The sequence below is a fragment of the Panthera pardus genome, unplaced genomic scaffold, assembly GCF_024362965.1.
Source record: "Panthera pardus isolate Hobbes unplaced genomic scaffold, ASM2436296v1 HiC_scaffold_2, whole genome shotgun sequence".
NCBI classification, from domain to species: domain Eukaryota; kingdom Metazoa; phylum Chordata; class Mammalia; order Carnivora; family Felidae; genus Panthera; species Panthera pardus.
This window is the reverse complement of record NW_026526765.1, coordinates 113,754,246-113,782,136: the sequence shown is the minus strand read 5'-3', so window position 1 is coordinate 113,782,136 and position 27,891 is coordinate 113,754,246. Positions and strand designations below refer to the sequence as shown.

At 37.1% G+C, this 27,891-nt stretch overlaps 1 protein-coding gene and 1 long non-coding RNA gene across 5 annotated transcripts in view; one reads left to right on the top strand and one right to left on the bottom strand.

Annotated features, from left to right (window-relative positions):
* The window catches only part of MAP3K1 (mitogen-activated protein kinase kinase kinase 1), a 79,470-nt gene extending 63,983 nt beyond the window's left edge, over window positions 1-15,487 (top strand). For all 4 annotated transcript variants that reach the window (XM_019414288.2, XM_019414291.2, XM_019414290.2 and 1 more), the window contains exons 11-20: window positions 2,447-2,568; window positions 4,159-4,250; window positions 4,503-4,692; window positions 5,000-6,284; window positions 6,650-6,802; window positions 7,551-7,713; window positions 9,653-9,784; window positions 10,621-10,763; window positions 11,493-11,624; window positions 12,855-15,487. In XM_019414288.2, coding sequence (XP_019269833.1) covers window positions 2,447-2,568; window positions 4,159-4,250; window positions 4,503-4,692; window positions 5,000-6,284; window positions 6,650-6,802; window positions 7,551-7,713; window positions 9,653-9,784; window positions 10,621-10,763; window positions 11,493-11,624; window positions 12,855-13,004 — 2,562 coding nt within the window. In that variant the 3' untranslated portion in view covers window positions 13,005-15,487. The remainder of the gene's footprint in view (window positions 1-2,446; window positions 2,569-4,158; window positions 4,251-4,502; window positions 4,693-4,999; window positions 6,285-6,649; window positions 6,803-7,550; window positions 7,714-9,652; window positions 9,785-10,620; window positions 10,764-11,492; window positions 11,625-12,854) is intronic.
* LOC109246349 (uncharacterized) lies at window positions 2,798-5,280 on the bottom strand. The gene is made up of 2 exons (XR_002071311.2): window positions 5,180-5,280; window positions 2,798-3,471 (listed from the first exon to the last, which is right to left on the bottom strand). It is a non-coding gene; the product is annotated as an uncharacterized LOC109246349 (long non-coding RNA).
* Window positions 15,488-27,891: the final 12,404 nt, after the last annotated feature.

Below are 27,891 nucleotides of genomic sequence, written 5' to 3'. Positions count from 1 at the left end.
GGCTATTTGACTTTTTTCATTCTGAGTATACATAAATTTAGAACAGTTTTTCAACCTCAGCACTATTGACACTGAGCCAGATAATTATTTGTTGGGGGCAAGGGTGCTGTCTTGTGCACTGTAAGAGGTGTAGGAGCAACCCTAACCTCTCTCTACTGGATACCCATAACACACCTCTCTTACCCCTCCTCCCCATCATGACAACCCAGAATGTCTCCAGGCATTGCTGAGTGTCCCCAGAGGGATGCAGTTGCCCCAATTCACAACCACTGCTTCAGAATAATTCTTACCTAGCCAGTTTCAAAACTCATTAATCCCTCTGCTTCCACTTTTTTTCTAATCATCCTATAATACCTATGCCTAATAAATCTTCTTTTTGAGAGGTAGTATAGCCTGATGGTTATGAACATGAATTTGGAGTCAGAACTGAGTCACCTCATAATTTATCATCCTAACTAGGATACTTAAATAATCTGCTAGTTCAACTGGGACTAGCATAGGTAATCTGGACATAAGGTTAAGATTATAGAGACCTTGATTCAAATTCTGGTTCTTCCACTGGCTAGCATTGTGATTTTAGGACTCTTTAATTTCAGGTTTCTCACCTATAAGGAAAATACTACCTCTTAAGTTTGAAATGAGATTATGTAAAACCTCTAATCATAATGTCTGGAACATTGAACATTGACTATACAGTAGCCATCAGTATTCCTTAAAGACCACTTTGATTATTCCCCAGCTTAGAAACCTTTAGGTGTTTCTGTTGCTTTAGCAGCATTTCCAAAAGTACATTCCATGGAAGTTTGGCAGGATTATGAAAACTTCCCTTGAAGACAGAGTTCTTTGTTAAAATTGATAAGCAATGAATTACACAAATTAAATGGGTTGTTCACTGAAGGCTTCTAGGAACCTTCAGTAAGCTAATGTACATTGGCAATCTGTGAGATCAAGGAGTAGGATGCATTGTTTCCCAAATATTTCTTACCTTGGTCTGTTTTTTCATGTAGAATATTCAGGGACCAGCGTAACATAAAGACCAATGTTCTTGGCCCAACTTTTAACCTCCTTCTTCTTACTGTTATCTAACACAAACCTTCAGACATACTTGACTATTCAATAGACTGCCTGTCTGGTTGTTGCTTAAGTTCAGATGGTTTCCCATCTAGTTAGTGAGCTGTAGAGGGAAGGGACTCTGAGAATCATACTATATTCTGATTCCTCTATAATTACTTAGTGCGCCAAGCATAAGGCAGGCAGAAGTGCTTCCTTCCCTTAAAGCTCTCCCTCCCCTCTGTCCTCCTTTTTCTTCCTCTCCCTCGCCATACATAATTCTTTGCTGAACCTTTGGAGAGTTAATTTGTAGGCATCATGACATGGTATTTCACCTCATATACTTTAGCATATATCTCTTGAGAACAAATACATTCTTCTGTTCCAGCAATGTTCTTTACAGCTAAGCTGCAGACTTTATTCAGTTTTCACCAGTTTTTCCATAATGTCTTTTTTTCTGTTTTAGGATCCAGTCCAGAAACTCACATAGCATTTAGTTATCATGCTCCCTTAATCTCTTCCCATCTGTGACAGCTCCTCAGTCTTTCCTTGTCTCGCATAGATCTTGACACTTTGAAAGTGTGCTGACCACTTATTTTGAACAATGTCCCTCATTTTGGGTTTATGATATTTCCTCATGATTAGGTTCAGTTTATGCATTTTTCACAAGAATATCAGAGATTTATGTGCATTCTTAGTGCAGTGTATCAAGGGGTACATGATGTGCCAAGTACTGGTGATGCTGTCCTTCATCACTTGGTAAAGGTGATGTTTACGGGGTTCCTTGCTATAAAATGACAATAAATGTTTTGAGGCAGATACTTTGAGACTATGCAAAGACCCTGTTTCTCTTCAGAATTTTGCTTACTGGTTTTAGCATTTTTCAGTGGATCTTGTCTACAGCAGTTATTATTGTGGTATTCTAATGCTGACTTCCTATTTCTCTCATTCCTTCTACATTAATTAATAGGAATTCTTCTATAAAGAGGAGCTGTCTCTTCTGCCTCATTGTGTATTTATTCAGTTTTTAAATTTTATCAATATAGGCTGATGAGTATTTTAGTCTGTGGGTTATAATGCAATCCTGTCATCATTTAAGTTGTTGCTCATATTATTCCAGTTTTGGCCATTGGAAACTCTTTTCATTTTGAAATACATACTTTAAAAATTATAGAAATAGTTCAGAGCATTTCTTTCTACCCCATCTATTTATTTATTCAGTTTTTTATTTGTATCAATATGGATTCATGGATTATTTTATTTATGGGTTATAAATCTATTCCTATCATTATGTATTGTGTTTATTAAATTGTCTCAGATTATACCAGAGTCTCTGATGCTTTTCAAATGCAGTTAAACTGACCTTCAGGTTTCCCCCCCCGCCCCCCCCCCACAGAAAACATTGAGAGCCATGCTGGTATATACTCCTTGCCATAGTTTGGCAGAAAGAATCAAACTGCAGAGACTTCTCCGGCCAGTTGTAGACACCATCCTAGTCAAGTGTGCAGATGCCAATAGGTAAGGCCCTATTGATGAACTGCTTCAAACCCTCTTATATTAAAAGCCTAGCAGCAAGCCTCATACCTGGTGAGTATTTGATACATATTTATTAAATGAGGCTTTGAATATTGTTTTCTAAAATGAGATTTGAAATTAAAATGTAACACTGAAAGATTTTCAGCACTAGGGAGAAGGGCTAATGGCAAGTAAAAACCAGGCTAACAAACTGCATGGATAACCACATTACTGTGTTGTGATTTTCTTTTATTATAAAGCAATATCCTTAATCTCAAGGCCAGTTGGTGAGAATAGTAGCTGATACAAATATAATCTCATTTTAGAGAATGAGTTACACAGGATAGGAACCTATAAAATCATTATACCTGGTTGAAAAAACCCAACCATTCCATATTTGCTGTGTAATGGAATTTTACTCTATGACAGTTTATGTTTAAAACAACAATAACAAATTGCATACATCATTGCAATATCCATAAAAACTGACAAGGAGCAAGAGTAATGCTAACTGGGAGAGTAGAGATAGTAAGGTAGAGAAGTGAGGCATGATCATAGTAAAATAAGCTCAGGCTGTGCCTTTATGAGACCCCTGGTTCACTTTTATTTTCCCGTTCTGTGAAGTGGGAGGAAAAGATGACTTTTCACTTAGTGAGCATAGCTGGGAACAGTTGTTTGGTGGTTCTCACCTCTTCACATCCAGCCGGTCTCAGGTGGTAAGGAAGCATGGACTCACCCTTATGCCTCTGCCATTACACCCATTTGGAGCTCTCTCAGCCCAGCCTTTGTCTTCCTCCTTCCATCGCATGCTGTCATTTGTAACTGGTCTCAAAAATTAGGTGCTTAGATTTGATTTGCTTCTCATTTCATTACATCTTTTTCCTCCATTGTTTTCTCTATCCAAGCCTATGGATTGAAAGTATTAGAGATTTTCTTATTAAGGAGAGTCCTATAATATCTCAAGAACATTAACAGGCAAATTAACAAATCATTAGCAAAATACACAGAAAAATCACATGATTTTTCAGTATGAGAATCAGTATTTTTCTGAAAACTTCATTGCTTTTGTGGCAGTTGTTGTGTGCTTTCCAGAATTCTAAAGTTAGATTGTTTACCTGGTTGCTTTGATGATGGACATTATAAAAAATACAGTAGAGGTTTTAAGATACTTGGAACTCACTCTGGCTATATAAGAGAACATGAAGATTTTGGAGGGGGAGGTTTTGTTTTTAATTTAAGAGATTCTTAGTGAAAATTCAGAAATCAAAATGAGTCTTCTGTCTTTTTTAATGAAGTAATCAAAATATGCCTTCTACCTGGTTTGCTATTTAAATCAACATTTGCTAAGAGCCACTAGTAAAGATTCTGTGCTTAACATAGATGAGGTAAAGCTTATGAAATTAGACCTTAAATAATGAATATTATCTGTAGCAACACTGTAAATTGATTTTAGTGGTGGAAAAGCAAACACTTGTGAAACTATTTTTTGCCACCTTTTCATATGGCATTACATTACTATTGTCCTTTTGTCCTTTTAATGTGTATTTTATCCAGGATAAGATCCAAGTCTGATGTTGCTTCTTTCATTTTTAGTCGCACAAGTCAGCTGTCTATATCAACCCTGTTGGAATTGTGCAAAGGCCAAGCAGGAGAGTTGGCAGTTGGCAGAGAAATACTTAAAGCTGGTAAAATCTTTTTACTTAAAATAAATGTAGCAGGTCTTATCATAATCCCATAATCTCTGATAGGGCAGCTGTATACAGGATTTTGAAGTAATTGTGTAAATTGATTCAGTCAGCTAACATTAGAAATAGGAATTAATCTAAACAATACTTAAAATGAATATAATTAGAGTATTTTTCTTGGTCTTTATGCTATTTTGATCATGTTTTAGATTTTAGTATCACTGTTTTTCAGTTGTTATTTCCTTTTTGTAGGATCCATTGGTATTGGTGGTGTTGATTATGTCTTAAGTTGTATTCTTGGAAACCAAACTGAATCAAACAACTGGCAAGAACTTCTGGGCCGCCTTTGTCTTATGGACAGACTGCTGTTGGAATTTCCTGCTGAATTTTACCCTCATATCGCCAGTACTGATGTTTCACAAGCTGAGCCTGTTGAAGTCAGGTAATTTTTCTTCTGCAAATACATTACTTTGTTCTTCCCTCCTACCCCATCCCTACCTTATCCCGCCCTCCCCCCTCCCCAAAGAAGGACACATTTTAGAAAGACTTAGAAACTACAGAACATATACAGGTTACTACTAATACCTTAATATTTGATTGACATAAAAACCTCAAGCCTGGGCTATTTAATTGAAAATATATAGATCCTTTGTACTGAAAGGACTGTTTTTAAATGTATAAGCTTCTTTTTATTTGTGTATATTTTGCAGTAATTTTAACTTGTAATTGAATGTGTTTTTTTCTTTCAGGTATAAAAAGCTGCTGTCCCTCTTAACCTTTGCTTTGCAGTCCATTGATAATTCCCACTCAATGGTTGGCAAACTCTCCCGAAGGATCTATCTGAGTTCTGCAAGAATGGTTACTGCAGTACCCCATGTATTTTCAAAACTGTTAGAAATGCTGAATGTTTCCAGTTCCACTCATTTTACCAGGATGCGTCGTCGTCTGATGGCTATTGCAGATGAGGTGGAAATCGCTGAGGCCATCCAGCTGGGCATAGAAGACAATTTGGATGGTCAACATGACAGCTTTTTGCAGGCATCTGTCTCTAGCAGCTTTCCCGAAACCACAGAGAACAGCTCCCTTGAGCACACAGACCATTTAGAGAAAACTGGAAAAGTACTGTGTGCCACAAAACTGAGTGCCAATTCAGAAGACGTTACTGACAGACTGGGCAGCATTTCAGTAGGACTTCCTAGTTCAACAACAGTGGAGCAACCAAAGCCAGTGGTTCAAACTAAAGGCAGACCCCACAGTCAGTGTTTGAACTCCTCTCCTTTATCTCATCATTCCCAATTAGTGTTTCCATCCTTGTCAACTCCTTCTTCATCTGCCCCATCTGCACCAGTTGGTACCGGAACAGATATCGCTAAGCATAGACCTCAGGGATTCATTCCCTGCAAAATACCTTCTGCATCTCCTCAAACACAGCGTAAGTTTTCTCTACAGTTCCAGAGAAACTGTTCCGAAAACAGAGACTCAGATAAACTTTCCCCCATCTTTACTCAGTCAAGACCCCTGCCTTCTAGTACTATACACAGGCCAAAGCCGTCTCGACCTACCCCAGGTAATACAAGTAAACAAGGAGATGTCTCAAAGAATAGCATGACACTTGATCTGAAAAGTAGTACTTCCAAATGTGATGACAGCTTTGGTGGCAGCAGCAATAGCAGTAGTGCTGTTATACCCAGTGATGAGACAGTATTCACCCCAGTAGAAGAGAAATGCAGATTAGACGTCAATACAGAACTCAATTCCAGCATTGAGGACCTTCTTGAAGCATCTATGCCTTCAAGTGACACAACAGTAACTTTTAAGTCAGAAGTTGCTGTCCTGTCTCCTGAAAAGGATGAAAATGATGATACCTACAAAGATGATGTGAATCATAATCAGAAGTGCAAAGAAAAGATGGAAGCTGAAGAAGAAGAAGCTTTAGCAATTGCCATGGCAATGTCAGCGTCTCAGGATGCCCTCCCCATAGTTCCTCAACTACAGGTTGAAAATGGAGAGGATATCATCATTATTCAACAGGATGTAAGTACAAGTCTTAAAGAGATTAGAGTTTCTTTGTACCGCTAAAATCTAATTCAGAAATGATGTTTTTTACACAAGTTAATCATTAGAAGCAATTTTTCACATAGAATTACACATTGTATACAATATCGTGTCATTGCTTAAACACACACTCCTTGACTATTTCAAAGGCATTTCTGGTTGGTTCTATAATGGTGATCACTTCTGCATTTGACATTGGTCACCAACACTGCCCATTCAGAGGTCAACTTTATAGGTAGTTTGGGAAGCCAGACTGAACAAGAATAATATTTTGCGAGGCTAATTTCACAGATCCTTCCTCTTTTAACTTAATAGTAAAAAGATTGCTTTCATTTAATATGTAGACACCCGAAACTCTACCAGGACATACCAAAGCAAAGCAACCTTACAGAGAAGACACTGAATGGCTAAAAGGTCAGCAGATAGGCCTTGGAGCATTTTCTTCTTGTTATCAGGCTCAAGATGTGGGAACTGGAACTTTAATGGCTGTTAAACAGGTAAATATCTGGTGAGCACATAAATGATTTAAATTATAAAAATGAAGCATGAGCAAATAAGAAAAGTAAAGGCTAGGTCCCTTTGTGTATATGCTTTCATTCTTTGATTATCACAAACCTAAATTTCAAAGTAAATACTGCCAAAGCACCAAAAGCATCATGAATTCTATTGAAAAGCTGAAGCATGATTATTTTAACAAATTATAGAAACGATCCCTCAAAGTACAGTCTTTAAGTGTGACTATGCATGACGATTCTAAGATGCAACATCAAGGTGGGCCTCATAGTGGCTGTTTTTGGTTTTTGGTTGTGCTTTTTATAAACAGAGGTATGGTTTCATACTCCTTTTAGCAATGTAACCAATGTACCATCATCTTGGGGGCTCTGGTAGTTTACTTTTTATGATGAGCATGCTTATCAAGATAAGAAAATAATTAAGTTTTCATTTTTAAATCACATTGGTTCTTCCATGAATTGGCTTTTCTCATTCTGTCTTCGGTTTGGGAGGATTGGCTATGTCCCATCTTTTTGTCACTTTTCTGATATTTCACTGTTTAAGCCACATCCTGTCTAAAAGCATTTGAATTGGCTTTTTATGAAGTATCTACATTGCATCCATGAGCATAAATGCCAATTCCTATTATATAAGCTAATATGAATTTGCCCATTTTAGATCAGATTGTCAGTGAAAACTGTAAATAGAAATTCATCAGAATTAAAAACCTTGTAAACATGGTTACTGAAACAGGTGACATACGTCAGAAATACATCTTCTGAGCAAGAAGAAGTAGTGGAAGCATTAAGAGAAGAGATCAGAATGATGAGCCATTTGAATCATCCCAACATCATTAGGATGTTGGGAGCCACATGTGAGAAGAGCAATTATAATCTCTTCATCGAATGGATGGCAGGTATGTTCATGTTTTAAATTACCAATAATAGTACATGAATTTAACTTTCTGGTTGACGTTAAATTTAGGAAAAACATTTTGATGAATACATATTTTTATTAAATAGCTTGAATTTCTAAAAGCAAATCACCCTAATAATATAAACTGTAAATATCTTGTCTTTAAATACAAATAAAATACTGTCTCTAACTTTGAAACTTTTTCAGTGGTTTATTTTTGAGAGAGACAGAGACAGAGTGTGAGCAGGGGAGGGGCAGAGAAAGAGGGAAACACAGAATCCAAAGCAGGCTCCAGGCTCTGAGCTGTCAGCACAGAGCCCAACACGGGGCTGAACCTTACAAACCTTGAGATCATGACCTGAGCCGAAGTCGGACGCTTAACCAACTGAGCCACCCAGGCGCCCGTCTGTTTCTTTTTAAATGATTATATAGCATTCTTTTATAAGAATAATTTTTTTTAAACCGCTACGTATAAGACCCATATTTTTCCAGGTGGCTGTCATTAGTTGGACAGATTTGAGATGTTTTAACATGACAATATAAAAGTGAAATTAAGATATAACTTGGAGGGGCACCTGGGTGGCTCAGTTGGTTAGGCATCCGACTTGGGCTCAGGTCACGATCTCATGGTTTTTGAGTTCAAGCCCCACATTGGGCCCTGTGCTGACAGCTCAGAGCCTGAAGCCTGCTTCAGATGCTGTGTCTCCCTCTCTCTCTGCCCCTCCCCAGCTCGTGCTCTCTCTCAAAAATGAATAAACGTTAAAAAAAAAAAAAAAGAATAAAAAAGAAAAAAGATACAACTTGGAAAAATTAAGCAATGAAGCATAAAATTGAACCTTATCTACGTGAATAAATAATGACAAAATATACCATATATACAGTAAAACAAGTAACTTGCGATGTAATGAATGAATAAGTGGTTTAACTTTTTAGATTTTTTTGTGCTTGAAGAGTTGATTTTTATTCTTAATATGTTCTCTGATGTTGGTCATAGCTAGGTTGATGGTTGTTTTCAGGTTGACTATTACATATACTTCTCAGTGAGGTTTACTGAGTTTGTGACTTGTACCAGGTCACAACTAGTAGATAATAGAATATGAAGCCTAATGCTCGATCTTCTGGCTCCTCCTATTCTCTTTACCTTCTGCTAAGTAACATGTTAGCACTGTTTATTTAAATCTTATTATTAAGAAAGGTATTTTGGGAGTGCCTGGGTGGCTCATTCGGTTAAGTATCTGACTTCGGACATGATGTCCGAAGTCATGATGTCGCAGGTCATGATGTCCTCAGGTCATGATGTCGCAGTTTGTGAGTTGAGCCCCACCTCGGGCTCTGTGCTGACAGCTCAGAGCCTGGAGCTGCTTCAGATTCTCTATCTCCCTCTCTGCCCCTCCCCTGCTCGCATACTCTCTCTCAAAAATAAACAAACATTAAAAAAAAATTTTTTTAAAGGTATTTTGGGGGTACCTGGATGGCTCAGTTGATTGAGCATTAGATTCTTGATTTTGGCTTATCTCACGGTCATGAGATCAGACCCTACATTGGGCTCCACACTGGGGGGTGAAGCCTGCTTAAGAATCTCTCTGCCTCTCCCCCCTAATGCTCTCTCTCAAAAAAAAAAAAAAGTGTTCTATGTATCTATCAAAAAGAGAGGTGAATGGTACATTTCAGAAATGGCTCCATGTAAAACTATTAAGTTTTAAAGCTTTCTGAAATCTTGACCTCCCAAAAAACTAGTTCATGAAAGTTTGATGAAAATGTCTAATTGTTAGGAATGTGTTAGTTTTTAAATCAGTTTCACTTCTGATGCAGTGTATAAATATAACATTCCATACATGAATGTCAGTTCATGTGGTGCAAGCTAATGTAACCAAAATGTAATCAGTGGTTTTAATTTGGCTTAAATTTATGATAACTATCATTACATGTTTGTCTTAAAGGGGGATCTGTGGCTCATTTGCTCAGTAAATATGGAGCCTTCAAAGAATCAGTAGTTATTAACTATACTGAACAATTACTTCGTGGCCTTTCATATCTCCATGAAAACCAGATCATTCACAGAGATGTCAAAGGTAAGAATTCTTTTCATTACTACCTATTAGCAAGAGGTAGAAATCAAATGTAGTTTTAAAACTCAGACCTTTGTTGATAATTTCTAACTTGAGATTATCTATGGGACTGTTTCTCCAGAGTAACTCAAATCACTAGAATTATTCTAAGCGAAAGGAACCTTTGGAATCATATAATCTGCCTTCCTTAGGCTGTGACTTTTCCATTCTTACTGCTGATTTTTTTTTTTTTTCAGTCTAACTAACTAATGGCAAACCAAGTATAAAATTCAGGTCTCTGATTACCTTTCTTGGTCTCCTGATCTCTACTGCCTCCCCAAAAGTTCCCATTCCTGGTTTTATTTAAAATAACTGGGATATTATGAACTTTTTTGAGAAAAGGCCTTTCAAATCTTTTGCAGTTTATTTTGTTTAAGAGCAGCTTTGGTTTCCTTACATGAAAGTCTTTGGCTAGTATTTGACAGTGTGTATTTTGAATTGGTCTTAGGTATATTTCAACAAATTTTGTCTTAAAATGTAAGCTACACTAAAACTTTAATGTTGAGGGAAGGTTTTTGTTGGGATTCATTATATTAAAGGCTTTCAACACTTAGTGACATTTCACTAAATGTCTGCCTTTGTATCTCTTTATGCCTTCTTACTTTCATCTTCCCTTTGAGGATTTGGATTTTATTTGTTTTACATGTCCATACCTGTGTGCCTTCGAATTGAGAGGGGAGAGTTCTCTGAACCTCTGACATACCCACTTCTTCTGTGATTGTCCTATTAGTAGTATTTTACTGAGATTTGAATCCTTTTGTTTTTTAACATACAAGGTCATTTGCTGTTTTTGTTGACAGGTGCCAATTTGCTAATTGACAGCACAGGTCAGAGACTGAGAATTGCAGATTTTGGAGCTGCAGCCAGGTTGGCATCAAAAGGAACTGGTGCAGGAGAGTTTCAGGGACAGTTATTGGGGACAATTGCATTTATGGCACCTGAGGTGAGAAGCAGCTTTGAGTGTGCTGAAAGAAAATATCTGGAGTTCTATGTGACAGAATTATAGCAAATTAGTTTGCGGTGTTATTCAGTATATGCTTACCACTTAAAAGTCCATGAGTCTAAAAATAAGGTTTTAATGGTATCCTTGATTTCAGACTCTTAATCCCTGCCTTTCTATCTTGGTCTTGACAAAATTTTAAAAGATGGGTTTTCGTAGATTTGCTTAAAAGCTATTTCTAACAAAGAATTTTGGGGTAATTTATACTACTTGTTTTGTAGTAAGCCCAAAGTGCACATAATTAGAAATCTTAACAACTGTTCTCTCTCTATATTCAAAAGGGAGATGACACAGAAGCAGGACTTAGTAGAAGTTTAAGTAAACATTACAATTCTGAATTAGGCTTCTTTTGTGTTCAGAACTCTTCGTGTTCATATGTAATGATAACTGGTTGTCCTTTGGCCCCATAGTTAACTTTTAAGTGCACTGGGGCTGCTTTGAAATTCTGTGATGTGATCCTTCTTCAGAATCTCCCAGTTCTCCAAAATATTTTTTGTACCACACAGATTAAGTTTGTTGATGAAATAAATGAGACATCAGACTAGTCCATGGAATTGCTGTTTGTACCATTGTCCTGGTTTGAAATAAAAAAACTAGAATCCGTAATTACAGAATGTCTTTGTCTTTTTTTAATGGATCCTATTTCCAAATTAACTCTTTTTTTTATTTTAGGTACTAAGAGGTCAGCAATATGGTAGGAGCTGTGATGTATGGAGTGTTGGCTGTGCTATTATAGAAATGGCTTGTGCTAAACCACCCTGGAATGCAGAAAAACACTCCAATCATCTTGCTTTGATATTTAAGGTATTTATGATATAAAAAATTACTTCTTTCCACTAAAATTGGCAGGAGGAAGATTTTCATGGGTTCTCCATAACTCTCAATCTAATGTCCAGGCAGATCTTCCTTGAAATAAATATGTATGTATACATATGCAGGAATTCATATGGTGCGGTGAATGCTGGCAGCATGTACAGTTGGTTCTCATTTTTCACAGTAGTTAGGCTCCATAAAGTCATTGTGAACAATGAGTTAGCAAATAATGAGTCATTGTTCCTAGGTGAAATATGTGTATATCTCAGACTTTCAAGTGTAAAAATGTAAAGCTCTTCCTGTATATAATCCACAAATTTTTACAATCTGATTTACTATTTTCTGTATTTAAAAAATGTACACCCAAGTCAGGTGCCAAATCCTGTCTGTCCATTTCCATCAAAGAATAGTAGAATAGTTGAGATTTTTAGCTTTTGATCCAGACTTGTGCTAGGTAAAAGCTAGGGCTTTGGAGCCATACAGACCTGGTTTCAAACCCTGGTTCCATAAAGCCGTGTGACTAGGGAAATGATTTCTGTCTACCCTCTGTTTTCTTGGTTATAAAATAGGTATAATAACAGCACATACTTCATGGGATTATTATGGGAACAAACAAATTTACCTCTGGGTCTTAGTGAAGCCCTTAGCACACAGCTGTCTGTGTGCACAGTGACTAGTATCAGTCCTGTGCACTGGCTCCCCAGCACCTCACACCTGCCATAACTTCTTCCAGCCCTTTTCACACTCCTAGAACTTCCTCATTCAGTGCAGGTGTGTTTCTAATGTACTGGCCAGGTTTGGTCTTGCTCACTTGGAATAGCTCGCTGTGCTGAATATTAGAAAATGCATGATGAAGCAAAGATCACAAAAGCCATACTGGAGAATGAATATGAGTAAAGCATATAGTAAACTGAATACTCTTCCTGTCTGACCATTTTAATGCACTTAGTCTTGTTCATTTGAGACAGTAAGGAAAACTATAGATCGACCTGATCCAGATGTAGTGATCAATCTAAAATCCTAAAATTTGAAGGTTCTTGAAGGAAGCCTCCCATCCAGCGGGTGAGTTTTTGCACAGATTGTCAGAAAGAAGTCCATCCACTGTAGCCTCAGTGCCTGTGTACAGGATGCACATATAGAGGCTTTGAAATCTATGCACATGTACTAATACATCAGAAGTTCCAATTGTGGCAAGTTTCAACACAGGTGGTTTTCTTACAGATTGCAAGTGCAACTACTGCTCCATCGATCCCTTCACATTTGTCTCCTGGTTTACGGGATGTGGCTCTTCGGTGTTTGGAACTTCAACCTCAGGATAGACCTCCGTCAAGAGAGCTACTGAAGCATCCAGTCTTCCGTACTACATGGTAGCCATTTACACAAACTATAATGGGGACAGGATGCTCATCAAGAGAAAAAAACTTTTGTGGGGAACCACGTTGATAATCTGCTGGCCTTCATGCCAACGAACAGCTATGAACAAGACCAGTGGGAACCCTTACCTAAGTATGTGATTGACAAATCATGATCTGTACCTAAGCTTAGTATGCAAAAGTCCACAGTTTGTGCAGACACTATAAACTGTGCCTTTCAAAGAACTGGCCATAGGTAAACAGGAAAGCAATGAAGTTTGCATGACTAATGAACAGAAGCATATTTTGGGGTTTTTTGGAGCACTTTTTCAGCAATATTAGCAGCTGAGGGGCTCAGGATCTATTTTAATGTTTCAATTATTCTTCCATTTCATATCATGATCACAGGCAGGGGGTTCTGCAATTCCGTTCAGTTTTTTGTCACTGGCTATAAATCAGTATCTGCCTCTTTTAGATCGGAATATGCTATAAGTAGCAGTAAATATATTTTTAAAAGTTGATGACTTCTTTATGAACCACAGTTGACCTTTATTTTTTAAATGCCTGGGCAGTTGTGGTTCACTGTGCATTTTACTGTTGGCCCATTCATTTCGTTTTTGGAAATTATGGTTCTATATTTTCATTTCACCTTCACTTTTGTTTAATATTCAGGGAAAGGTGATCTTTTCAAACCAGAAAAAAAAATAGAACTAGATGTGAACTAGAGTTTATTAAATATCTTGCTATTCCAAGTGTTTTTTTTTTTAATACAGATTAATTTTGTTTAAATTGGAATATAATAAAATACTACCTTCATTGAGTCAGTCACTGCTCTTTTCATGCAGGTTAAATATAAATTAAGTGAAAATCAACTATTCTCTGTGATGCAGCTCACAACCAAGATCAAGATTACCTTGAAATTTATTTGAGTTCTTTTAATGTATTGGTTTCTTTTGTAGGAAACTTCACACCACTGAAGTCTTACTTTGTATGTAACAATCCATCATTCGTCATCACCACTAATAACAACATGAGACTGCTATTTTCCTTCTACCATGCATCATCTCTTTCCACTAGGCCTGGCTGACCATTAAAGAAAAATTAACTAATGACCCAACTATTAATAATAGCGTTTGTACAAAATAAATCTGCTTGGGACTTTGAAAATGTGTTCAGAAAGAAAAGTCAAATGGATTCCACTTACTAATCCTTGAATTTTGCACAATTATCTAATGGTTTTCATCTGAGTGGAATTCAGATACATGGAATCTAGAAGGAAAATGGCAGCTCTTTTATCCTTTTTTTGTGAGTCTTTTAAAATCAAGTACTGATTAAATATTTAATACAGCTTTTTGAGATGTTAAATTTTAACTCTTCAGACGCCAGTTGAATTGTTGCAGAATGAAACAGAATTGGTTATTCTCAAAGACTCAGGATAAACTAAATAAGCTATATAGAGTACATTTTAAGTGTACAACACAAATTGGAAGTAAAATAAGTTACAAGTTAAGTTTACAGGGATATATTGCATATAATTTTTAAAAGACAGTTTTGGTTTTTTGGGTTTTTGTTTTTTTGGGGTTTTTTTCTATGTGAATGTGTCTCTTAGTGAAATTTTACATTCCTTTGTTTTGGAAGATTGGCAATATTTGAAGAGTTAAAAATAGTACCGAAATGTGAAGTTTGGTAGCTCTACATGTGTTGTACTTGACTTTCTTTTTTATTTTCTATCTTTTGTGTGTGACTACTTAGAATTTTCACAACTCTAATAAGATTGTTTCCAAGTTTCTCATGTGCAAGCTTTAACGGATGCACTCTTGCCATTTGATGTACTGGAAGATCACTGGTCAGATCAGTACTGTGTCTGACAGAAATGTAAACTGTATAAACTGAGGAACCTCAGCTAATCAGTATTACTTTGTAGATCACCATGCCCACCACATTTCAAACTCAAACTGCCTCTAGATGTCCAAATCCATTGTTTGAGTTTGTTTGCAGTTCCCTCAGCTTGCTGGTAATTGTGGTGTTTTGTTTTTTGTTTTGTTTTCAATGCAAATGTGATATAATATTCTTATTTTCTTTGGATCAAAGCTGGACTGAAAATTGTGTAATTATTTTTGTGTTCTTAATGTTATTTGGTACTCAAGTTGTAAATAATGTCTACTGCTGTTTATTCCAGGTTCTACTACCTCAGGTGTCCTATAGATTTTTCTTCTACCAAAGTTCACTTTCACAATGAAATTATATTTGCTGTGTGACTATGATTCCTAAGACTTCCAGGGCTTAAGGGCTAACTTCTATTAGCACCTTACTATGTAAGCAAATGTTACAAAAAAAAAAAAAAATCTCTGGGTTAAGAAAATTTGGCTTAAATGTATCCTTTGTTATTTTAAATATATCGAGATATTTTAATTAAAATTTTTACCCCATTGAACCAATTTTATAGTATTTGTACCTATTTTGGTGTTTTGTCTTTATAGTAAATAAAAGTTTTTGAACAAAGGTTGGTAATTTTATTTATTTTGCCAGTTGCCCCATTATGTCTTTTATGGTTGAAGTATTCAAACCACCATCACATGTTCCTAGTAGTTGTCAAGACTCATTCAAATCCAGAACAAGGTGACTGTTTTATAGAGGTCCCTCCATTGGGAGTTTCAAGCTTCTTCATGACTGGATTCAGAGTATGCCTTTGTTACAGGAATATCACAGAGGTGATGCTATGCTCTTCTTAGTGTGTCTTACCAGGAGGCGCTTACGAAGTCAGTCCGTCCGGATGCTGGTGATATTAATTAACTGATCATCTGAGTAGGCCTCACCAGTATAAAGTTATCCTTTCCCTTTATAATTAATATGTAGCTTTATGTTAAGTATTTTGCAGAGGTAATATTTTGAGGCTACATAGTTTGTTCTTCATTCACCATTAACTCTCTGCTCTTTGCTTTCTTGAATTCTGAATTATTACTCTGTTAGTTGCCAGATGGTGATTTTCTAGTTCCTGCATTCCTTCTGTGTTTTATTAATGGGCGTTTTGCTATAATGACTTATTATTTATAACAAAATGGATTTGCAGATTCCTATTCAGTGAGAGCAAATCCATTATTGTCATCATGTATTTGTTCAAATTGTCATCCTTAGCCACTGGGTGCCTCTGAAAGCTAGCTTCTCTGTCCACTGGCAAGCCACCATTCTTCTCTGAACACTTCCATACTTTCAGACCTATCTTGTGTGTCTTCCACTTCAGCCTGGAGATAAGCCATTTTCCAAAGATTTCTTTGATGGAAACTGGTATTTAAAAATAGGATGGTACTCTCTCTCTCTTTCTGCCTCTCTCTCTCTCAAAATACACTTTTTTTAAAAAGTGGGGGGTGCCTGGGTGGCTCAGTTGTTTAAGCGTCTGACTCTTGATTTTGGCTCAGGTCATGATCTTGCAGGTCATGAGTTCAAGCCCCATGTCGGGTTCTGCACTGGCAGTACAGAGCCAGCTTGGGAATCTCTCTTTTTCCCTCTCTCTCTCAAAATAAATGGATAAACTTTAAATAAATCAATAAATAAAAACAGGGTCCCTCTTTACATATTTTTAACTCCTTTCCTGGACAGTAAAAACTCTGACTCCCATTTACCTCAATATATCTTGTTCAAGTCCTCCACCCATGTAACCAATCTCCAATCTTCCTAATCCCCTTCAGGCTGCCTTCTCTCCCTGGGGCCCAACCCCTGCTGGACTGCCTTTGTTCCAGCTTACCTATGGGCTTTAGTATATATGTTATATATATATATATATATATATATATATATATATATATATATATATGTGTATATATATATATATTTTTTTTAAAGCTATCTTACATGTATACATAAAAGTCACATATATTATAGCGTGGTGTGTGTGTGTGTATGAGATTTCCAATATTCCTCCTGGCCCCATTTATTCACAGCCCCCCCCCCCCCACTATCAACATCTAAGGGTTTTTTGGCAAGAAGAGGAACTCTTTAAAAAAAATTTTTTTTTAATATATTTTAAGTGAAAATTCTAACTCTTTTTAACATAATCTACCTTATGTGGCTTTACACGTTATGTACTTTCACATAAATACTACTACTGTTCCCAGGTAGCATAGATGAAACTTAATTGACTCTGTTAATTGATTCTGTTCACACAACTGTTTAAATCATATGGTGTTTAAAAAAAAAAAAACTGTCCTCTTACATTAACCTGCTGAGAATGGGAATGAAGATTTACTCACCAGCTAGTATTTGTCAGTCACACCCTGGAACACAGTGATTATACTCCATTTCACAAATGCAGAAATGGGGCAATTTCAATCATTCTGCAATTCAAGCTACACCAGCCAGCGAGCTCACGTGGCCTGCCCACAGTTTTAGTCTTAGATTGTACCTGTGGTTATGTACTCATTTCCACTTTTATCCTTCATTTTTCTGCCAGTAGTCATTTCTCACAGGACCAAACTCATCAGAAACAAGATGAATCAACCCTGCAAAACAGGTAATGTCACTGAGTAAGTGTGGGTTCAGAGGGCATTTTGTGTCTACATCTGTTTTAAAGCTTCTGTATTATTTGAAAATGTGTGTCTTTTATATAGCCTCTAGATATTACTGCTGAAGGGTACACTTGTGTCATTTTCAGAAAACATTACTTTTGAGAACAGGTTTTTGCCTCAGGAATTAAAATAAATTCTATTGTGGGGCGCCTGGGTGGCTCAGTCGGTTAAGCGTCCAACTTCAGCTCAGGTCATGATCTCAGAGTCTGTGAGTTCGAGCCCCGCGTCGGGCTCTGTGCTGACAGCTCAAAGCCTAGAGCCAGCTTTGGATTCTGTGTCTTTCCTCTCTCTCTGCCCCTCCCCTACTCATGCTCTGTCTCTCAAAAAATGAATAAATGTTAAAAAAAAATTTTTTTTCTAATTCTATTGTTCTTTGATTCTATTTAAGTGACGTTAATAATTGTGTAAAAGGATGATACTGCCAGGTTAGAGATAATCTAGAAAAATGTTGGTATATCATGCTTACACAGAAAAGCCAATGAATACATACATGAACTAATACAGTAATACACTTGTTACAAAATAAAATGCATGAAATACTGAAGCCACTGGGGAAAACAGTGACTAACAGAAACTTTTGCAAACTACCTTTATGTGTCATGACAGTTTTTAGGTTTGTCCTTTATTATTATTATTTTTTTTTAACGTTTATTCATTTTTGAGAGACAGAGACAGAGAATGAGTGAGGGAGGGGCAGACAGAGAGGGATACACAATCCAAAACAGGCTCCAGGCTCTAAGCTGTCAGCACAGAGCCTGACTCGGGGCTTGAACTCAAACCACAAGATCATGACCAGAGCCAAAATTGGATGCTTAACCGACTAAGCTACCCCTAGGTTTGTCCTTTCTTAATTTTAAGCTGTAAGCAAAAATCTCAGGTTAAAATGACATAAGGGAGGAAAGGATGGGCCTTTTAAAGTAGGTCATTAGGATGGACCTAGAAACCAGAGATCATGAAACATAACCTAGATCACATCTGGCTCTGCCAATTGCCATTTGACTCTCTGAACCTCCATTTCTGCTTCTATGAAATCAAAGTGACAATGTTATGTGAAGGAGAAGAACCTATGTAAGTGACCAAGAATTGCCAGGTACATTGGATACACAATATATGTCTGTATGAATGAATGAGTGACCCCAAGGGCATAGACTCAAATACTTCTTTGTGGCTAGAAGGGTCTTTAGCAGGGCTTGTGGCCAACCTCAGAGTTCATACCAAATTCATATCCAAGAAAGGGGTCAGAGCTCACCACACTGAAATGGGGAAAAAAAACAAAACAGAACAAAACAAAAAGTACTGCCAAAGCCTTTAAATTTTCAAAAGAAGCTGGAAATCTGGATTTTATCTGTAATTTCCTGGTTTTTAAACATTAGAAACTAATTTAAAATTTGGATTAGGAACTGTAGGCTAACCAAAATTCATATGCTAGATCTGACCTGTGGCTAGCCACTTATTAATCTCTGATTTTGGTCCAGGCTTATAAAACAAAAGAAGGTAGAAAACAGGAGTAGAATCGCCATTTTGGAAAAGTGGGTCTAGGACTTTTGTCTTCAAAGAGCTATGAGATGGGGAGAAAGTGGAGATGCTGATTACAGATGCTAGAAAACTAACCTCTGAAGAGAAAATCAATGTCTAATTATATGCGCTGATGTGAAATGTTTACCACTAAAGCTTGATTAGCAGGTAGCAAATTCTGCATATGGAGCATTCAAATATACCATTACTGTGATGTAGATAACTTTGTGAATTTATTTGACAATAGATAGGCATTATCTGTGACTAAAGGACTCCATCCATGACTGAAGCCAGTCTTACCACTTTGTAATTAACCCAGAATCACCATAGCCCAGGCCTCATGGCCCTCCTACTTTGCCAGCCATGTAGAGATAAACTTGGGCTAACCTGATGATGTAAGAGGCAAAGGCATCATGTACCAAGTTCCTTTTCCCACAGTACTGAAATTCCTGTCAGAGTTTATTTTTGAGATTACTAAATGCTATTTCCCCTTCAAGTTAATTTGCTGAAGGAGATTTCTCAACGCGTATAAAGATATACTGAGGATGAGGGTGTGACTAGGGTGAAAGGGGGAGAAAGAGAAGAGGGAGAAAAAACATGGTATGAGAGATACTGAAAAATCCTTGGCACCAAGTGGCATGACTGCATTTGTATTTTGTAAAGATCACTCTAGTAGCATCTTAAAGAATCAAACCAGGTAGTAGCAGAGGCAGGTACAAAGTCAGAAGATAACTGCAGTGTCCAGATAAGAAATTAAGAAGGGAGAGTGACATCACGGCAGCATAAAAAGGTCCCTATCAAAACTGAATCATGAGGAGGGGAGCCTGGGTGGCTCAGTTGGTTTAGCGTCCCACTTCAGCTCAGGTCATGATCTCATGGTTTGTGAGTTCAAGCCCCGCATCGGGCTTTGTGCTGACAGCTCAGAGCCTGGAACCTGCTCCGGATTCTGTGTCTCCCTCTCTCTCTGCCCCTAACCCACTCTCATTCTGTCTCTGTCTCTCTCAAAAATAAATAAAAACATTTTAAAAAATTGAAAAAAAAAAAACTGAATCATGAGGAAAAAGCAAAAGTGAACAGACTGATAAAAGTAAGGGGACTGAATCAGTAATCAACTCCCCAAAAAGAAAAGCCCAGGACTAGATTTTTGCACAGGTGAATTCTATCAAACATTTAAAGAGTTAATATCCTTCTCAAACTTTACCCAAAAATGAAGACAAAGGAACACTCCCAAACTCATTTCATGAGGCCACCATTACCCTGATAACATAGCCCTGAGGACTCTATATAAGAAAACTATAGGCCAAAATCCCTGATAAATAGAGATGGAAAAAATCAAAACATTATCAAACCAATTCAACAGCACATGAAAGGGATCATATACCATGAACAAGAGGAATTAATTCTTGGGATACAAGCACGGTTCAACATCTACAAACCAATAAATGTAATACACCAGATAGATGCAGAAAGCTTTTGACAAAATGACAACATCATTTTATGATACAAATGCTCAATAATTTGGGTACAGAAGGAACATATGTCAACATAATAAAGGCTATATATGACAAGCACACTAACATATTCAACTAAGTTTTCATATCTGTAACTTAAAGTCAATTTATTCAAGGAGATTTCTCAACATTTACATAATATGCTGACAGAATGAGGGTTGTACATAACTTTGTTATGGAGATGAAAAGTAGAAAGCTCTCCCTCCAAGATCAGATCCCTCCCCCCAGAACAATCAGGGGTGCCTTCTCTCACCAATCTTATTCAACAAAGTACTGGAATTTCCTGGCCAGAACAATTAGATAAGAAAAAGAACTGGGGTACCTGGGTGGCTCAGTCGGTTGAGCATCTAACTCTTGATTTCAACTCAAGACATAATCCCAGGGTTGTGGAACAAGCCCCACATCGGGCTTGGTGCTAAGCATGGAACCTGCTTAATATTCTTTCTTTCTCTCTCTCTTTCTCTCTCTCTCTTTCTCACCCTCCTTCCCTCACTTTCCCTCTGCCCCTCTCCCCTGCTCGCATGCTCTCTAAAATAATTAATTAATAAGAAAAAGAACTAAAAGGCATCTAAATCAGAAAGGAGGAAGTAAAATTTCTTTGTCTGCAGATGATATCATCTTACATATAGAAAATACCAAAGACTCCACCAAAAACTGTTAGAACTAATAAATTAATTCAGTGAAGCTGCAGGATACAAAAATCAATATATAGAAATATGTTGCATTTCTATTCACTGAGAACAAACCAGCAGAAAGAGAAAAATAAGAAAATCATTCCATTTACAACTGCATCAAAAAGAATAAAATACCTGGGAGTAAATTTGACCAAGGAGGTGAAAGACCTGGACTCTGTCAACTGTAAAACACTAATGAAAGAAACGGACGATGACACAAGTAAATGAAAAGATAAACCATGCTCCTGCTCTGGAAAAATTAATATTGTTAAGATGTCCATACTATCCAAAGCAGTCTGTAGATTCAAGGCAATCCCTATCAAAATACCAACAGCCTATTTCACAGAACAAGAACAAAGAATCCTAACCTTTGTCTGAAACCACAAAAGATTCCAGGTAGCCAAAGCAATCCTGAGAAAGAATAACAAAGCTGGAGGTATCACAATCCCAGATTTTAAACTATACTACAAAGCTGTAATAATCACAACATTATGGTACTGGCCTAAACATAGAAACATCAATGTAAGAGAATAGAGAGCCCAGAAATACGCCAACATGTATATGGTCAATTAATCTATGACAAACGAAGCAAGGATATCCAATGGGGAAAAGACAGTGTCTCCAATAAATGGTGTTGGAAAAACTGGACAGCTACAAGTAAAAAACTAAAACAACCATTTTCTTACCCCACTTACCAAAATAAGCTCAAAATGGATTAAAGACCTAAACACAGGAGACAAAACCATGAAAATCTTAAAAGAAAACATAGGAAATAAACTCTTAGCCATCATTCTTATCAATATTTTTTGGCTGTCTCTCCTTTGGCAAGGGCAACAAGAGCAAAAATAAACTACTGGGACTACATCAAACAAAAAAATCCCTTTTGCACAGAGAAAGAAGCCATCAACAAAACAATAAGGCAGCCTACTGAATAGGAGAAGATAACTGCAAATGATATATCCAATGAGGGGTTAATATCCAAATATATAAAGAACTCATACAACTGAACACTGAAAAGCAAACAATGTGATTAAAAAACTATTCAGAGGACCTGAATAGTTATTTTTCCAAATGACATCTACAGAAAGCCAACATACACATGAAAAGATGCTCAACATCACCAATTATCAGGGAAATGCAAATCAAAACCACAGTGAAGAATCACTTCACACTGATCAGAAAGGCTACTATTAAAAAGATAAGAAATAACAAATGTTGGCAAAGACGTGGAGAAAAGAGAACCCTTACGCACTACTGGAGGAAATGCAAAATGGCGCAGCCATTATGAAAAACAGTATGGAGGTTCCTCAAAAAATTAAAATTAGAATTACCATATGATCCAGTGATTCCACTTCTCAGTATTTATCCAGAGAAAACAAAAACACTAAATCACAAATATATATGCTTCCCTATGTCTACTGCAGCATTTTCAAAAGCTAAAATATAGAAACAACCCAAGTGTCCATCAATAGATGAATGGACATAGAAGATGTGGTGTGTGTGGGGTATGTGTATGTGTACATATACATCCACAATGAAATATTATTCAGCCATAAAAAAATAAAGAATGAAATCTTAACCACTTGTCATAACATGGATAGACGTAGCAGGTATATTATGCTAAGTGAAAAAAGTCAGAGAATGACAAATACCACATGATTCCACTTATATGTAGAATGTAAAAAACAAAACACATGAACAAATGGACTCATAAATACAGAGAACAAACTTGTGGTTGCCAGAGGGGAGTGGAATGGCAAGAGGGTGAGAGGGGTGATGAGGAAAAAGCTGAAGGGGACTAAGAGGTACAAACTTCCAGTTACAAAGTAAGTAATGGGATCAAAAGTACAGCATAAGGAATATAGTCAATACCAAAATAGGGGTGCACGGATGGCTCAGTCAGTTAAGCGTCCGACTTCAGCTCAGGTCATAATCTCACCATTTGTGGGTCCGAGCTCCACATCAGGCTCTGTGCTGACAGCTCAGAGCCTGGAGCCTGCTTCAGATTCTGTGCCTCCCTCTCTATCTCTCTCTCTGCCCTTCCCCTGCTCATGCTCTGTCTCTCTCTCAAAAATAAATAAACATTTTAAAAAATTAAAAACAAAATAATACCAAAGTAACTGGTTGACCATTTCATAATATATTTAAATATTGAATCATTACTTGGTACACTTCAAACTAATACAAGATTGCATGTCAACCATACTTCAATTTAAAAAAAGTTTTTAAGTTGCAGATACAAAACTAACAACAAAAGAACAGAAATCAGCTGTTTCTCTACACTAACAATGAAATATCTAAAAAATAAATAGAGAATAAAGAGGGGAGCCTGGGTGGCTCAATCAGTTGGGCTTCCGACTCTTGGTTTCAGCTCAGGTCATGACCTCAGGGTTCATGAGTTCAAGCCCCACATCAGGCTCCGGGCTGATAGCACAGAGCCAGCTTGGGATTCTTTGTCTCCCTCTCTCTCTGCCCCTCCCCCACTTGCTCTCTATCTCTATCAAAATAAATTTTAAAAGCTTAAAAATATTACAAAAAACTTTTAAAAAAGAAAACAATCTCATTTACAAGTGCATCAAAACCAATAAAAGATAAAGGAATAACTGTAACCATGGAGGTGTAAGATCTAGACACTGAAAACTGTAAAACTATGATGAAAGAAACTTAATTAAACACAAATGAATGAAAAGATAATCTGTGTTTATAGACTGGAAGAATTAATACTGTCAAAATGTCCATACTACTCAAAGCCATAGAGTCAATGCAATCTCTATCAGAATTCCAGTGATAATTATCACAGAAAAAGAAAAGGCAATTCTAAAATTTGTATGGAACCACTAAAGACACCTAAAAGCCAAAGCAATCCTGACAAAGAAGACAAAGCTAGAGAGTTCCCACTTCCTGATTTCAAACTATACTACAGAGCGATAGTAACCAAAATGGGATGGTACTGGCATGAAAATAGACACATTGACAAATGGAACTAAATGAAGAGTCTAGGCATACACCTTGCATATAGAGGCAACTAATATTTGACAAAGGAGTCAAGAATATTCAGTAAGGGGAAAAAAGTCTCTTCAAAATGGTGCTGGGAAAACCTGGATAACTGTGTTCAGAATAATGAAACTGACCCTGATCTTACATTACTCATAAAAATTAACTCAAAATGGATTAAAGACTTAAACATATGACTTGAAAATGTAAAAGTCCTAGAAGAAAACACACGGATAAAAATTCTTGGCAACAATCTTCTGGATAGGACACCAAAGTGGAAGCAACAAAAGCAAAAATTAGTAAGTGGAATACGAAACTAAAAACTTCTATACAGAAAAAAAAAATCAACAAAATGAAAAGTCAACCTACTAAATGGTAGAAAATATTTGCAAATCATGTGTCTCATAAGGGGTTAATACCCCAAATATGCAAAGAACTCACAACTCAGTAGCAAAAACCAATCTGATTAAAAGATGCACAGAGGATCTGAAGAGTTTTCTAAAAGTAACATACAAATGGCTAGACATATGAACAGGTGCTCAACATCACTAATCAGGAAAATGCAAATCAAAATCACAATGAGACATCACCTCAGGGAATGTAAAATGGGGCAGCCACTATGGAAAACGGTATGAAGTTTCCTCAAAAAAATAGAAACAAAACTTCCACATGATCCATCAATTCCACTGCTGGGTATTTATCCAAAGGAAATGAAATTAGTTTCTCAACAAGATATCTGCATCCCTATGTTCACTGCAGCATTATTTTCAGTAGCCAAGACATGAAAAAAACCTAACCATCCATCGAATGGATGAATGGTTAAAGATGTGTGTGTGTCAGTGTGTGTGTGTGTATAAATATTATTCAGCTGTAAAAAAGAAAGAAATCCTACCATTTTTAACATGGATGGACCTTGAAGATGTTAAGCTAAGTGAAATAATTACATCAGAAAAAGACAAAGACCGTATGATCCACAAATATGTAGAACTTAAAAAAAAAAAAACACCTAGATACAGAGAACAGATTGGTGGTTGCCAGTCTGTGGGGCAGGGGGGTTAGTAGGAGGTCAAAATGGGTAAAGGTGGTTAAAGGGTACAAACTTCCAGCTGTAAGTCCTAGGGACGTACAGTAATGAGCACAACATGGTGACTATAGCTAACAATATTGTATATTTGAGAGAGTATCTTACAAATTATCATCACAAGAAAAAAATTATAACCGTGTGGTGATGGATGTTGACTTATTGTGGTGATCATTTTGCAAAACACACATATATCATTGTTGTACCTGTAAAACTAATACAATACTGTATGTCATTAAAAAAAAAAAAAACTTATGTAGGAGTAAAAGCAAAGCAAAGTAGTCTAGATGCTTAAGAGGTTCTTTTCATGGTCTGACCTCTGCTTTACTCCATCACCTTCTAAACTATCACCTTCTCATGACCAAGATACCTTCCCTGCTATTGCTATTTCCCAGCATATGATATGGTCTCTCTTGTCATCACACTCTTCTACCCCTGCCCCTCTCTTGACTTGATTCACTCCAACTTGTCCTTCAAGACTTACTCTTAATTCCTCTAAAGGTCACCCCTACCCATGCTGAGTCAGATGATTCTCTTCTGTAATGCTTTGGCATCCCTAACTTAACTTTTTGGTCCTCTCACTACTTGGCTATAATCTTTGAATTACCTTTCTTCTGTATGAGACTGTGAGTTTTGCAGCTGTAAGAACAGTATCTTATTTATTTCTGTGCCTTCACTGACTAATACAGAGACTGAAACAGACTCAACTTAGGTTTGTTGAACTAAATGGCAAGGAGAAATTATTGACTAAAAAAATACAGTTGATTTCTAACTTAATTAAAATATTTATAGCTGAATGGGGCACCTGGGTGGCACAGTCGGTTAAGCATCTGATACTTGATCTTGGTTCAGGTCATGATCTCACAGTTAGTGAGTTGGAGCCCCATTATCAGGCTCTGCCCTGATGGTGTGGAGCCTACTTGGGATTCTATCTCCTTCCCTCTGCCCCTCCCCTGCTTATGCATGCGCTCTCTTCTCTCTCTCTCATAATAAGTAAACTTAAATTTTTTTTAATATATTTATAGTTTAACGAGACCAGTTTTCTGACTGTATATTCTTGGTGGGATATATTCAAGAACAAAGGAAAGCAAATACATATTTGGTTTCAGTAGTGATATTGTAATTCTCAAAGCATTTTGCACTTTATAGGATACGAATAAGAAATATTGGGGCGCCTGGGTGACTCAGTTGGTAAAGTGTCCCGCTTCGGCTCAGATCATGATCTCGCGGTTTCTGAGCTCAAGACCCGCATCGGGCTCTGTGCTGACAGCTCGGGGCCTGGAGCCTGATTCAGATTCTGTGTCTCCCTCTCTCTCTGCCCCTCCCCTGTTCACGCTCTGTCTCTGTCTCTCAATAATAAATAAACGTTAAAAAAAAAAAAAAAAAAAAAAGAAATATATTGATGCCACCAAGGAAGAGGGTTTTTCAGTGTGCGAGAAGGAAGATACAAATATGAATGGGAGGAGGTGGGGAAAAATCAAATGTTAGTAAATTTCAACTGGATATGAACTCATGGTTTTTAAAATACAGTTTTTAGTAACACTGAGCACACCCAGCTTCTCAATCTTGGTTTCTAAGGCTGAAAACCTAAATGAAAAACAAAACAAAACAGGGATCCTCATATAAACAGCTACTTTCAGATCTGGCACAATAAAATAAGAAATGAGCCTAGTATATAAGCATAATGGGACATGTCAAAAGGATGCAGCTCAGGTGCCAGGGTGGCTCAGTCAGTTAAGCATCTGACTCTTGATTTCGGCTCAGGTCATGATCTCACAGTTCATGATATTGAGCCCAGCTTTGGGTTCTGAGATGACAGCACAGAGCCTGCTTGGGATTCTCTCTCTCCCCCTCTCTCTGCTCCTCCCCCACTCGTGCTCTCTCCCCAAATAAATAAGTAAACTTTTTTTTTTTTTAAAGGATGCAACTTATGGGAATGCAAGCTGGTGCAGCCACTCTGGAAAACAGTAGGGAGGTTACTCAAAAAACTAAAAACAGAACTACCCTACGACCCAGAAATTGCACTACTAGGTATTTATCCAAGGGATACAGGTATGCTGTTTCGAAGGGACACATGCACCCCCATGTTTATAGCATCACTATCAACAATAGCCAAAGTATGGAAAGGGCCCAAATGTCCATTAACGGATGAATGGATAAAGAAGATGTGGTGTATATATACAATGGAGTATTACTCAGCAATCAAAAAGAATGAAGCTTGCCATTTGCAACTACATGGATGGAACTGGAGGGTATTATGCTAAGTGAAATTAGTCAGTCAGAGAAAGACAAATATCATATGACTTTACTCATATGAGGACTTCAAGAGACAAAACACATGCACACAAGGGAAGGGAAACAAAAATAATATAAAAACAGGGAGAAGGATAGAACATAAGAGACTCTTAAATATGGAGAACAAACAGAGGGTTACTGGAAGCGGTGTGGGAGGGGGGATGGGCTAAAAGGGTAAGGGCACTAAGGAATCTACTCCTGAAATCATTGTTGCACTATATGCTAATTTTGATGTAAATTTAGAAAAATTACATTAAAAAGATAAATAAAATAA